The sequence below is a fragment of the Phocoena sinus genome, chromosome 16 (genome assembly GCF_008692025.1).
Source record: "Phocoena sinus isolate mPhoSin1 chromosome 16, mPhoSin1.pri, whole genome shotgun sequence".
NCBI lineage: Eukaryota > Metazoa > Chordata > Mammalia > Artiodactyla > Phocoenidae > Phocoena > Phocoena sinus.
In genome coordinates this window covers 78,966,490-78,981,539 of record NC_045778.1, presented here as the reverse complement: position 1 = coordinate 78,981,539, position 15,050 = coordinate 78,966,490, and the positions used below count along the sequence as shown (strand labels likewise).

The 15,050-nt window shown below is 44.3% G+C and overlaps 1 protein-coding gene across 1 annotated transcript in view; it reads left to right on the top strand.

Moving 5' to 3' along the window:
• Positions 1-13,371, top strand: part of ADAM12 (ADAM metallopeptidase domain 12) — a 408,492-nt gene extending 395,121 nt beyond the window's left edge. The window contains exons 22-23 of the mRNA XM_032607298.1: positions 4,313-4,431; positions 8,311-13,371. Coding sequence (XP_032463189.1) covers positions 4,313-4,431; positions 8,311-8,371 — 180 coding nt within the window. The 3' untranslated portion in view covers positions 8,372-13,371. The remainder of the gene's footprint in view (positions 1-4,312; positions 4,432-8,310) is intronic.
• Positions 13,372-15,050: the final 1,679 nt, after the last annotated feature.

Sequence of the window (15,050 nt, the reverse complement as noted above, 5' to 3'; positions counted from 1 at the left end):
TAAATCTGGGTATCTTTTCTCTCTTTACTATTTGTTCAGATCCCGTAAGTGACACCATTTATGTATATGTTGTATCACCTTTGTCTGTGGTCTTTGTCATTTACCATTGAACTTCTCCTCATTTCCCTCAAGCTGGTCCCCACAGCGCTGACTATGTTCAGTACCATCTTGGTCCTTGGTTTGCATTGTTGCTTTATTTTTTCCTTTCCCCTTTCACTTGACTTTTGCCAGCTCCTTTTTCATGTCCTTATGTATACATTTTTGCCAGTGGCTTCTTAGTTTGCCTTTTGTTTATCATGGTTCCTTCCTTCCTTCTTTCAGTAGTTTTGATTAATGTATCTAAATTCCTCTTTAAACGAAGCGAGGTCTTCCTGGAAAAAACAACCAGTTGCAGGACAGTTGGGGGAAAGGCCAGGTCAGAACTCAGGGCCACCTCCAAATTGCCCACCTCACAGGGGGCCATGGGACAGAGGGCTTTGAGGGATAGTGGTGGTTTGGCCTCCCCTGATTTCGGCAGAGACCCTGCCAGGTCCCCTCCCCTGCTCCAGGTGTGCACAGATGGTTGGGCTCATCTGCTGCTCCTTCAGCCCTGAGACACATACATCATCTGCTCACTCTGTACTCTTATCCCCGGCAGGCAAGGTGGATGTCTCCCCCTCTGCATTTCACCAGGTTGGCCACGTAGGTGTCCCTTCCGTGGTCTCTCCTCAGCCCAGCCTGCTGGACACTTTGCATCCTTTTCTCATATATTCATGTGGGGCTATACATTTTTCTCAGAGGTGGAGTTTTGCTCCTTCTTGTGCATTTTCTTGACTGTTTTCAGGTGGTTTTAGAAAGAAGGGACCAGGGACATCTTCCAGCTAGGTGGAAAAGTGCTCTTTAAAGGACCTCTGCTTTTTCTGAATAAAGAGTAAAAAGAAGTTGAGGCATTTCCCAGAGAATCAGTTGTCCTTGGTGTTATCGTGAAGTGTGTATTTCTACAGGGCCAGGGATGGGCCAGATGGTGAGCAATGTTTATGCTGCCCGCCCCCGCCCGGCCCTGCACGAGCTCACCAGGGATCTCTGTGGCATCTCTGGCGTTTTCCTGTGATAACACCCAGTCTTCCTGGGGAGATCCCTCTGGACAAGCAGGACACGCTTATTCTTGCTGATCACGCAGAAGGAGATAACAGCTGAGAATTCTCTGTGATGGTCAAAGCAAGGGGCTATATTTGGATCTAAAAATTTGTTCTCATCCCTCTAAAAAGTTTGAAATATGTGGCTTTTGCTGAAACATGAGCAGAAAATGGAGAAATGAGACAACTCTATTTAATAACAGATCTCGATTTTTCTCCAGTACCTAGACGTTGAGAAGGCAGAGAAATGGGGGTCTGAACTCATTTCCTTGTTTAAAATGAAAATCAGTCTAAAGAAATGTTTATTGAGTGTGAGCAACTTGGCCTGGAGTCATTCCTCAGCTCCATTGCCATGGCTCTTTGTGGCCAGGCTGGATCGGACGTCATTGGGAAAGCCCAGGTTCAGGTTTTGCAAAGGCAGCTTGAAAAGCAGTGCCTAAAAGGGAGTGTGGAAGTCCCACCCCTTTCTGCAAGGTCAAGGCACATGCAGCTTGTGCTTCTGTGCAAATGTTTCATGGGCTCCATGCCTGGTCCCTGAGGAAGGAGGATACATCATCTTTGACTAACCCCGCTGTTCCATGATGCCAGTTTGTCCCAGTTGGGCCCGGTGGGAAGCTGGCATCTTACCTAGGCAGCTACCTGTTTCATGTTTCCATCAAAACCATGTCATGGGCATGGCAGGAGGGAGGGGGCTTGGTGCCTCTGCTGAGCCCAGGTTTGAATCAGAACTTTCAATCAATATCTCCACTGTTTGGGCTTTTATCACTATGGTGACCATATAATTTGTCCTCTAAACCAGGGCACATGAGAAAGTCTATGATTAATAAATTAAACACAGCTGTAAATTGGGAATGTCCCAGGCAAAACCAGAATGAACGGCCAGCCTATCTCCTAAGGTTCCGTGATAAATGCAAATATATTGTGATACACTGTAACATACCTCTCACTTTTTCTCCAGTAGTGTAACAAAAACCTGACATTATCTTTACTACCAAGACTAGATATTTATTCATACTTAGTGGCAAAGCTGGTATCATTTAGTAATGAATTCTTTAATCCTCTGACGTGGGTGCGTGCATTCATCTTTACATCCACATATTAGTGTGCTCATTATTTTCTGCCACCTTATAGGAAATGGAGCTTGGTTTAGTGCCATGGTTTATCACCCAGCGTTTGTTGGGAGGATTATGGTGCTTTCAGATGGTTGAATTCACTCCTTCAATAATAGTAGTTGTGAAGCAGTAGCAGCCAACACGTATTGGTCGCTGTGTGCCAGGCTCTATGCTAAGAGATTAACAGGTAAGCTCTCCCTGAACCCTCACATCATCTCCTCTCTACAACTTAAAGAAGTTAAATAACTTGTGTGCTCTCAGAGCTTGTAAGCACGGAGCCTGGTTGGATATACAAACAGCCTGACTTCGGTGCTTGTGCTCATTGTATGGTCTGTATTTCCAGTGACCGTTGTGTTCTATTTTACATTCAACAGGCTGTTAATATTTCCATTAGTGAGAGCTGATGTAGAAATGGCACTTGTAAGTCTGTTCCTTGTTCGGTGGCTCCTTCCTATCCCAGTTTCCCCATTGTTTCAAGTTGCTGTATTTTCCATACAGCTGTGGTTGACAGACTCCTGTGGTAGCTTCCTTTGCTTTATAAAGCTATGTTAAATTGTGACTATATTGTCGCCTTCTTTTAACTGAGCTCCGATTGCTGCGGAGATATAATTTTAGTGGGATGATTACTATGAGAAATTCAACTCGTATGTGTTTAAATCATCTTGAGTATTCTGGATGTATGGAATACTGAGTTCCATGACAGTGTATGAGGTCATCTGTTTATTAGGATGTCCTGTCTTCCTTGAGTTTCTAGCACCATTTCCTACAGACTTTCTGTATATGTGTGAGTGCTTCTATGCTCCAAGGACCAGCACAGGTGGTGCCTTGATGCCTATGTTCACCCTGGGCCCAAAAGAGTGTGTTATCAACTCTCACTGACTTTCCAACCTGGCTCCAGTGAGCCCCACTCTCACAGTAACCAAGGAAGGGACCCCAGGAACACAAGTGCCTTTTTTTTTGCGTTGGGGGTGGGGGTTGTGCCGGGTCTTAGTTGCGGCAGGTGTGCTCCTTAGTCGCGCACGAAAGCTCTTAGTTGCAGCATGCATGTGGGATCTAGTTCCCCGACCAGGGATCGAACCCGGGCCCTCTGCATTGGGAGCACGGAGTCTTAACCACTGCGTCACCAGGGAAGAAGAGTCATTGTTATCTATATTCTGGGAGCTTCCCATACATTACTTTAGTCCTCATAACAGTGCTATGAGATGGGTCTTGTTTTCTCTCACTTTACAGACAGAGAAGTTGAGGTTCAGAGAAGTCAAGTGACTTGCACGAGTCCCAGAGTATTGGTATTTGTACAAAACCCAGAGCAGATACTCCAAGTTCATGCTCTGCCCACCTTCTGCCAACTCCCTCACTGGCCTCTGGTCAATACAGCACCGCCCCCATCAGCTTCCTTACAGAACAATATCTGTCCCTCAAACCACTGTGTCTTGGGTTTTCCTTCTGGGTGTCATTTTCCAAGCCAGTTTGTGACTCTCTGAATGAATTATTAGAAAATATTTTGGTAGAAGAACCTTTGTGTATTTCATGGAGGGATGTTACTGACCCCATACTGATGGGTGAAGGATGGTCACCTTCATTGTCTGGTTCGCCCACAGCTGAACAAGTTCTGTTACAGGATTCTGGCAAATTTGAGGCAATGAATGTGTTCTTTGAAAAGATTTTCACCATCTTCTCATGTTAGGCCTTTATAAATTGAAAAGAAGCCTAAAAGCACAGGAAAGTTTACATTCCCTGGGTAACACTGGCCCAGAAGCACCAGCATCAACTATACTTCCAAGGCCTGGGAACAGCATGGCAGCTGAAGACCCATATTTGAGTGACTGTAACTAAATGATGCTATGGTTAAATCTTTAACACAGGTCACCCACCCTCACACACACACGCACGCACCACCACCACACCTGTGCGGTTAGATGATCGTATTCAAAGAGTTTACAGTAAATGAAACTTGGGCTGTGTAGCAACTTAACCACTCTGCTCTCTCTATCCCACTCTCCAGGGGACTCTAACAGCTCCTGAGGTCAGCGTCTTGTCCGAGTTCACGGAGCTGGTGATCAGACATAATCTTGTGGTTTATTGCAGGGAACTCGTAAGCCAAACCCTCCTCAGAAGCCTCTGCCTGCAGATCCTTTAAACAGGACAACCCGGCCTGCCAGGACCCTGGGACAGCAGGAGTCTGGGCTCCGCCGGGCGCCCATCAGGTTGGTGTGATGCACCCATGTCCCTCTTTTTCTCCCCAAAACTATGTGGGCGCAGCTGCACCGAGCCATGCTTCTCAAGCCACAGGAGGACATGGGGGTGGCGCTGGCGGCTGTGCGTCCTGCACTCCCCACCCCCGGGAACAATATAAAACAGACGTGAGGGCGAATCTAAAGAATAAGCAGGAAGCAGCTGGGAGCTATAATTGTAGGCATCACATGTCACTCTTAGCAATGATCCCAGCCTACCCATGAGATCAACTCAAGATCAAGTAGAACAGATCCCTCAAAGCTGTGCCTGTTGATCTGGGCTGCGTCATGTCCCCCAAGGGAGAGAGAAAGCCAGCAAGTGGTGCGATATTATGAAAGCTGGACACTTACCTCCAGAAATCCCACTTGGACCTTGATGGCCTCTGCCCAACCCCTGGGATCCCGAGACACGAGGTGAGGTTGGAGGGTCATGGATGAAATAAGGGGAATGTAAGAAGTCAGGCTAAAGAAGCTGCTGGGCAGGGGTAACTGGGAGCTTCCCCCTCAGCTGGCACAAGGAATCACCTTTGAAGACTCAGCTGCGGTCATGTCCTACGCCCTCCCCGAGGGGGTTGAGGGCACAGCCCTGAATCTGGGCTTGGGCAGCAAGGCTTAACCCAGTGGTGTGCTGGAGCCAACCCACACTGCTTTGCAAGAACTATTAAATTTCTAGGAATTTTGCAAGCTAGGTGTTAAGCCTAGCCATTCTTAAAAATTATATAAGCTGGCAATGATACCAGTTACATTGAAAACAAAGGTAAGAAATGCTCAAAGCTTCTCACCTCCATTTTTTTTTTTTTTTTTTACTATATTTTACAGCAATCCACATTTTTTTAACATCTTTATTGGAGTATAATTGCTTTACAATGGTGTGTTAGTTTCTGCTGTATCACAAAGTAAATCAGCTATACGTATACATATATCCCCCTCCCTCTTGTATCTCCCTCCCACCCTCCCTATCCCATCCCTCTAGGGAGACCAAGCTGATCTCCCTGTGCTATGCAGCTGCTTCCCACTAGCTATTTTACATTTGGTAGTGCATATATGTCCATGCCACTCTCACTTCATCCCAGCTTACCCTTCCCCCTCCCCGTGTCCTCAAGTCCATTCTCTACATCTGTCTTTATTCCTATCCTGCCCCTAGGTTCTTCAGAACCATTTTATTTATTTTTTTTAGATTCCATATATATATGTGTTAGCCATACAGTATTTGTTTTTCTCTTTCTGACTTCACTCTGTAGGATAGACTCTAGGTCCATCCACCTCACTACAAATAACTCAATTTCGTTTCCTTTTATGGCTGAGTAATAATATTCCATTGTATATATGTGCCACATCTTCTTTATCCATTCATCTGTTGATGGGCACTTACTTAGGTTGCTTCCATGTCCTGGCTATTGTAAATTGTGCTGCAATGAACACTGTGGTACATGACTTTTGAATTATGGTTTTCTCAGGGTATATGCCCAGTAGTGGGATTGCTGGGTCATAGGGTAGTTCTCGCAACCCACATTCTTGAGATTACTGTATCTGTCATTCCTATGTGATGAAGATGCCATGCCATGGTGGCCACTGCACATCTCTTCCATGTTCAGTCACATCAGGTTGGGAGCGTGAGTATTTATACCATGGAAATCAGCAAGTGCTCTAGATCAGGCCCTCCTCCGTCCCCCCAGTGGTGGGTAGTTAAACATTTACCAGCACACAGATGGGTTAAACCCTCAGCCAAAACATCTACCCCCTGAGCAGGCAGCTTGCTTTGTGAGCTGCAAAGAACCAAAGGTAGGTGTTGGCCAGGCCCTGGGTTCAGTAATTCAGCATCTCTGAAGGGAAATGCTACACGCTCATGATTTCATTACAGCTCTTAGGAAAAATGTTTGGCCCACGAAAGAGATAGCTGCCTAATATAGCTCAGATAAAGCCGGTCAAAGGGTCAGGACAGTGGTTTAATTCCCGACTACACAAGTACAGAAAAACTCCAGAGCATCCTAATTATTTCACTGTGGTTTGTCCACTAATCTTGCAGTTACTTTTCTTGTTCAAAAGGAAAAAAACAAACACCACTTGACATGGACATGAAGAGGGGAAGGGCCTCTCTTTTTAAATTTTTATTTTATTGAAGTATAGTTGATTTAGTGTTAATTTCTGCTTACAGCAAAATGATTCAGTTATACATATATTCTTCTTCATATTCTTTCCATTGCGGTTTATCATAGGATATTGAATATAGTTCCCTGTACTCTACGGTAGGACCTTGTTGTTTACCCATTCTACATATAATAGTTTGCATCTGCTAACCCCAAACTCCCACTTCTCTCCCCCACCCTCCCTCCCCCTTGGAAACCACAAGTCTGTTCTCTAGGTGAGTCTTTTTGTTTTAGTAGATAAGTTCATTTGTGTCATATTTTAGATGCCACACGTAAGTGATATCAGATGATATTTGTCTTTGGCTTACTTCGCTTAGTATGATAATCTGTAGGTCCATCCATGTGGCTGCCAATGGCATTAGTTCATACTTTTTTTTTTACAGCTGAGTAGTATTCCATCGTGTATATACGTGTATATACCACATCTTCTTTATCCATTTCTATGTCGACGGACATGGAGGTTTGCTTCCATGTCCGGGCTGTTGTGAATAGTGCTGTAGTGAACACTGGGGTGCATGTATCTTTTCGAATTATGGTTTTCTCCAGATAGATATATGCCCAGGAGTGGGACTGCAGGATCATACGGCAACTCTGTTTTTAGTTTTTTAACATAGTGGCTGCACCAGTTTACACTCCTACCAGCAGTGCAGGAGGGTTACCTTTTCTCCACACCCTCTCCAGCATTTATTGGTTGTAGAGTTTTTTGGTGATGGCCATCCTGACCGGTGTGAGGTGATACCTCGTTGTAGTTTTGATTTACATTTCTCCGATAATTAGTGATGTTGAGCACCTTGTCTTGTGCTTTTTGGCCACCTGTGTGTCGTCTTTGGAGAAATGTCTGTTTAGATCCTCTGGGGAAGGCTCTCTTTTTAAATGATCTCAAGCAGTGGCCAGTTGCTGACATCAGTGCAAGCTGGCTTTGGTCTCCTCCTGGAAGGAGAACCCTCTGTATGTTCATTTCCGAGGGATCCCACATGCCCAGCTTTGCTCCGGAGCTGCACTAATACAGTAGCCGCTGGGCACACTGTGGCTGGTGGAAGATAAGATATGCTGGCAATGCAATGCAAATACACGCTGGATTTTTTTTTTTTTTTTTTTTTTTGGCCATACCTCGCAGCATGTGGGATCTTAGTTCCCCAACCAGGGATCGACCCCGTGCTTCCACTGTCGTGGAAGCACGGAGTCCTAACCACTGGACCACCAGGAAATTCCCCACAGTGGATTTTGAAGAGTCAGTACCCCAACATGTCAACTATAATAATTCTGTATGTTCATTAATAATTCTGTATGTTGGTGACACATTGAAATACTATAACTCTGGCTAGAGTGGGTTAAGTGAAACATAACTCAAGTTAGTTTTATCTATTTTTACTTAAGACTTAAAGCTACAAATTTTAAAGTTACACGTGAGGCTCACCTCTGTGGCTTGCACCATTTTTCTGTTGAATGGCACTCTTCTCCCGTGGACGGACGGGAGCAGTAGCTTTGGAAAGGGTCCTAAACGGCTGAAGCTGCTGCAGCCCTCGGCGAGGTCCCTTCTGGGATCTGCAATTCCTGCTGAAAGCAGGGGGTGGGGTCTGACCCTGGAAGCGCGTCACAGTGCAAGAAAAGGCATCTCCAACCCGGGCGTCTGTGTCTGCAGAAATCGCTGGCAGGGCCTCTAACTACAGTTTTGTTTCCTACTCTCTGGTTGCTCTTCCTGCAGACCTGCTTCCAAACAGCCCCATCAAGTGCCCAGAGCCACCCACATCGCCTATGCAAAGTGAGAAGCAAGCCAACACCGTTGTTCAACAATGAAGACAGAAGTTTGCACTATCTATCTCTCAACTCCAGTTGGAGTTATTTTTTGTACCAATTTTTAGAATTTTTTTAATGTTTCAAACACCATGATTTGAAGAACTTTGAGCTACTGCCGTCGGTGCTGTGCTGTGGTGCTGTGTATACTTTTACTTGCTCAGGTACTTGTAAATTATTAATTTATGCAGAATGCTTGCTACAGCGCAGTGCGCTGTAGTGGGCGTTTTTTGTGTGTTTTTTTTAAAACCATCACTGAGTTTTCCATGGAAGGAAGGCTTTTTGTGCTTTGAATAGTTTAGTGAACTTGAAATATCGTGCTTTATGGGATTCTGGACAGGATGTTTACTTTTTGAAGGAGGCTCTATTGGACAGCAGTTCCCCAGCTACCCATGGCTGTGGTTCTGGTACCAGACACAGCTCAAGAGACCCCAGGTAGAGCCTCGAGTGACTTTCTGGAACCCCTGCTCTCAGGCCAGAGCCTGGCTCCTGGTCCAGCCTATGCTTGGCTTGCGGGGATAACCTGGGCCCTGTCACAACTCATAGGTTGGCCCACCAGGGTTATTATCCCTTGAAGCTCCAGGGTAACAGGGAAGGACCTGGCTTCTGGCCAGGAAGCTTTGGAGAGAACCTGGGTTGCGGAAAGGAATTTTAAGGTGTGGCCGTACCAGTATAGAGACGGGAACACGAGGCCAGCCAGAAACTTGCCCTTGAGCTCACCAGCCCTGAGAGCATTTGGAGAGCAGGCACAGAAGTTTGCTTTATAGAAACACCAAGAACTTCTTTCCCTGGCTGCCCTTTAAGGAGTGCTGGCGTCAGCACCTTATTTAGATTGGGAAAGGTGGTGCTTCTACAAGACAGCTACTGCCCAAGCACTGCAAACCTCCATCTCCCTGTACTGTTTGTTTGGAGCTAAACAAATTACCACCTTGTGTTCTTGACTATAATACAACGACTCTGTGTTCCGACAGATGGATGAGGCTTTCCGTGGAGCACAACTATTTTCAGATGTGAACCAGTAACCAGATCTAGTGAATCAGTTCTGTAGATAAAACTCTCCTTTTACCGCAAGGTTCAACTTATTAAAAATTAGGCAGAATCCCTAGGCTTGCAAAAATTCCAACCAAATGGAATGCTGTGTTCATTGGGACAGGTTAGGGTCTGCTATCCTTGTTAGTGTATGTTGAACGAAGAACCCTAAGTTACTATCAAGTTCTCTTTGGGGCATCTTATTTTCCCAACTTGGCTGAGGAAATCTTTAAAAGGTGTTTCTGGCACAGAGTCGGAATCTATTTCTTAAGCACTTACAACCTACCTGTTGAGCGTCACAGAAATGGGATAAGGAAATCAAAGTCCTGATCAATATTCACGAAGTGCAGTCCTGGGCGGCAGCTTCGTCAGCCTTTCACTCTAGATGTCTGACTGGGGAGCCATTTCCAAAAGGAGATCTTGAAGATGCTTGTATCTAAGGGCATGAAAATTACAAAATGACTCAGACAAGGTAAAGTGCCATTATGCCTCTGTCTGTCTTCTAGTGGGGTCACATGTGACTGGTTTTCACGTTAGAAGGCAATTGACAGCAGTTCCATAATCCACTGTGTTATGATACGGACTTCATCTGGGGTCATTTCAATGGTTTTTCCACGCCTTGAAGCAGAAAGACAAAACGTACCAAGAATCTTGGTTTGCCTTCCAGAAACAAGAGTGCATTTAACTTTCCCCGTGTTCCCACTGTATCCAAGCAACACAGTATTCACGATCATGGATAAACTCAATAAAATCCATGCCCCCCCCCCACACACACACACACAAGGGAACTCGGCTCTAATCCATTCCAACTCTTATAGCATGCAACTGTTCATTATACATTTATTAATTTCTTAAAACTATAAAGCCATGTTAGAAACTATTACTGCTGAGGCGTACATACAGAATTACTATAACTGGTATCGTATTTGGTAGCTAAGAGGCCGAAACATACGCTGTTGAAAAGTTTACAGAATTTTTATGGTGCGTCACGGGGGTAGTGTCTTCGTAGATGCCCAAATCCTTGCATCTGGCAGTGTAGCCCCTTCTCCTAGTGCAAGGAAGAGGATGTGAACTTTTTTTTTGTCTGTCCTTAATTATAATTCCTATGCTTCTATTTCAGAGAACCAGGAATAGTTTAATATTAAAGGAGATTAATGCTGTGATCTTACATCTCATCATCAGTGGCCGCTTAGGGGCCACGGCTGATGACACATTCTTATCTGTCTACAGTACTAAGTGCTCCTCTAGAGCCACGCAATTTATTTCTGGAAGAGAACATAGTTAAACCTAATATCCCCTTACAATACACAGAGAATATTATTAGAGGAACAATACTTCCAGATGCAATATTTGTCAAACGAAGCATATTAAACAGTAACTTTCATTTTAATATAACTTAGGAAAGTAACTAATAACCAGGTTGTTTTGGGGGGTGGGAGCTATTCCTCCCCCTTTTTATATCCTCATAGATGATAGAAACAAAAGTTAATGCTTATATTTCAATGGCTATCTATTTTTAATATTTTTTTAATTGTATAGGCAGGAATAATAGAGTTGACGGGGGCTTAGAAGGCCCTCGCTGAGAAAGTCAGCATGCCTCGATACAGAGCAGGCCCTAAGGGTAGTCACTTTCCTTCCTCCATCTTATGAGAGTTGTTGTAGGTTATATGACCCCACTTTGCTGGGAAGTAGATGGCTAATCTTCCAGGCATCCTACTGAAAAATTTATCGCCTGAAATTTTGTGTAACAGTTTGTTTTCCTGACACATGGAATCAGATGTGTAGCAACCAAGAGAAACAATACATAACATTTTCCATTGTCAAAATATGCATATAGAGATTACACTTCCCAGTGTGGGTTTTTCCAGCTTACACATGTGGGATGACATCACAAAAAACCACAAGAGCAACAAATTAAACTACATGAGAATAAATACTCCTGACTAGTCTCAAAGGGGACATTTTTATGCCTTCTTAACTTTATTAGGAATTCTCAGCCTGAAACCAGAGTCCACTGTTCCGGCAAATCAGTACAACACATCAGTGTAACCCCTAAGAGAAGAGCAGCTCCAACTCTGCCCTGGGGCAGACCGTGCTTAGGAGCCTGTGATCTCCATGGTGCTAAACAGAGCCTGGTGCTGGCCCGGCGGGAATTCTCAAGCATCTCCCTGCCGTCTCTCCACTGCTGTTTACAAAGCACTCTGAGCCATTGAGACCCCGACACCCGAGAGGGCACGATGCCTGGGCAGCAACCTGACCCTTCGCAGGCTTTCAGCATGAGGCTTATTTCACTTAAAACGTTGGCTCTGGAGGGCTCCCCAGGTGTTCCCTAGCAGGAAGCCTAGGGCTGACCCGGTCTGGAGATCCTTCCTCACTGTTATCAAACTGACCCCAACCAGACACAAGTAACCCAGATAAACGTTACACCCGGAAGTCTGCCGGTGCCAATGCTGACCCCCAGGGGTGACTCAGGCTGTGCGTCCCCCGCACAATGGCTGGCTGCCAGCTGCCATCTCTTCTCCTTCCCACAACTCACGAGCAGGCCATGAACGCATCTGGACACAGGCAGCCTAGGCTAATACGTCTCTTGGTCACTTCTTATCACCCAGACACGAATTCCTTCCCCGGGCCCAACCCAGCACCGAGGCCCCTCCCATCTCTGACAGATCTCGGCGTTTTTAGCTACTTCAGGTCAGCCAAAGTGGTGGCTGCCCCATAAGTCCACCCATCGGACACCCAAAGCCCAGCCTCCTCCAGCACTGCAGCTTGGAGCAGCGCTGCCAGCTCCCCCACCAGCCTGGAATCTGGCAGCGTCCCTCCCCCAGGAGGGATGCTAAAGACTTCTATCTATTAGAAGGGGGAGTTGGCCATAGAAAATCAGTTCACCTCCAATTACAAAATTCTCTCGACTCACTCTACAGTTCCCACTGACACCTCTTTCTTTTAAACCTATTTGAAAACTCTGATAGTCATACCAGTAACAAGAAGCTAAGGAAGATTCGTGAGCCCCAGGCTGAGAACCATTTCTGTGCAGTGATGCTTCCAGAAGCCATTTACCTGCACATGAATAAACCGTTCCCCTGCCTGTCTTAAAGAAAACCCCCTCTTTACTTTTGGGACAGCAGTGGTGGCTTAGAATCCAGCCATTAAGAAGAGCCTGTTCTATATGAGAAAAATTAGAAGAAACACTGCATATAAAATTGTCATAGTACTCAATAATGGATCGTGACAGCCATAAGATTTAACACACAGTTAAAGGAATTCTCAATGTGATTTGGCCCTTCCAGGTTCAATCCTCTGTAACCAACCCTGATGTTTCCACATCATCTCCAAAAAACATGTCCTGTATTCTCCCTGTGATTCTCCTTCCATAAGATAATTTTTTAGTTCTCAATTTAGCACACTGTAAATCCAGAAAAAAAAAGGATAAATCTCATGCGATCATTTTAGTTTTACAAAGAAGTAGAATGATGTCTATGTTCACGGCCTATATAAGCAAGTACGTAAGTAGGAAGGACAGTGATAGAAAAAATATATCAAACTGGAAAGAGAAAACCCTCTAAGAGTCCAAGCAGGACAAGTAGCATCAGAGCTCACTGCGCTCTTGTACCGTCTATCAGGTGAAGCGGGGAGGTTTTAAGGAAGGTGCATTGTTTGAATGTGTGGCACATTAAGTATAACTCTGTAAAACTTGGCTACAGGCTATTCGGCACAGTACAAAGTTACAGCTACTAAACCAGTACATTCATTTTTATAGTGTTTCATCCATTTATCATGCTTTGGTTTGCTAATTTTTTTCACATACCTTTTTATGTTACAGTCTGTTACCTTTGTACACATTTCTCATATTGGGGGTCTACAGGTAACACAACCTGCTTTTCCATAGAAAAAAGTCAATGTTATGCGTATTATATCCAATAAATGGTATACAGGTTAATATAAAGATGTGTCTCATTCATGACTGAGCATGTTACCAAAATGGGGGAGGGGGAACTCCCATGTAGAAAAATGTATCTATATTCTCATTCATCTATAGATGCATAAGAAACTAAGAAGGATGGTGAGCTGGAGGGTCGGGGGATGCATGCTGCAGTCCACATGAGCCAGTCAGGTGATGGGACAAGGATGGAAGAAGTTGCCTTTATGCCTTTTCACACACACTGTGGGGCGGGGGGGCGGGGGGGAACCTACTACTTTTTTGAATGATGTGATACATAACCTATCAAATAAATTTTTAAAACTCACCTTATTTATAGAAGAGAGAAACTCAAAAAGAAAGCAAGCAGGATTAGAAACGTTTACATCAGGCATATCCAGAATAAAAATCTAATTGCAATGGGAATGCATTACAAATTTCTTTTTAACTAGCATCCAATTTCATAAAGAACTGCAGTGAATACCGAGAAAAATAGATTTACAGAATGGTAACAAGTGTCCTTATTCTTACCACCCTCTACCCATGACAAACCAAGCAGGCAAAAAATAAGTACATAGAAGACCTCATAGTTAATAACGTAGCTCAGTTGATTATATATATATATATACATATATATATATATATATATACATATATATAAAATGCACTAAAAGTAGAAAAACAACCTGTGCCCTAGAAATGCAATGACGCGAGTCAAAGCTGAATAGCAGGTTATCTAGCAAATAGCAAAGGAAACCACTTGTGATAACACACTACAGCCATGTTTCTCAGACTCCTTGAATTAGAAGCACTCACCTGGGATGCTGGTGACAATCCACTGCTCATGCCCTTTCCCGAGAGATTCCGATCCAGAGGGAATTCCCATTCAGACATAAAAAGTATAAATTACTTGGGAAAAATGAAGCTAATAAAAGCATGGGTTGCTTCCTTGGGAAAATTAAAAACACAAGATAAACCACCATCTAATCTTATTAAGGAAAAATATTAAAAAGCAAACACACATAGCACCTGAGCGTATAGAACTCAGCAGCCCACTGTAACCCAATGAGATCATCTCAGGAATATAAGGATGGTTCAATATTTAAAAATCGAGTAGTCCAAGTCAGCAGATTAATAGCTTGTAGGGAAATAGGCCATATTATGATAACCAGAGATGCTACAAAAGACATTTGATAAAATTCAATATCCATTCCTGAATTTTAAAAAGTCCGAATATAGATAGATAGGTAGAAAGGTAGGTAGATAGATAAAAATTTAGAGTCTGAATAAAATAAGACTGGAAACCAAAGGACTTGAGAGGTGCTTCAGTGGAAAATTAAATTCACAGATACAAGCTAGGACCTTACAAGCAGTCATTTTTGGCTAAGTTACACTGCGATGACAAGCCACTCTTAAATTTCAGTGACTTAGGACATGAAAGGGCTATTTCTCACTCACATGTCATGTCCATTCTGGGTGAGCTCTCGCTCTTGTCTCAGGACCCTGGGCTGATGGAGCGGCCACCATCCAAATCACGGCTGTCTTGTGGCAGAGGCAAGAGGGACCTGGGGATTCTTAAAGCTTCCTCTTGGAGGGACAGGAGCCACTTCCACTCACGTTTCATTGACCAAAGTCAGCCCCATTACATGGTGGGGGGAAAAGGAGCTTTGGAACGTCGTGACGATGCTCTGATTTTCAGAGATTTT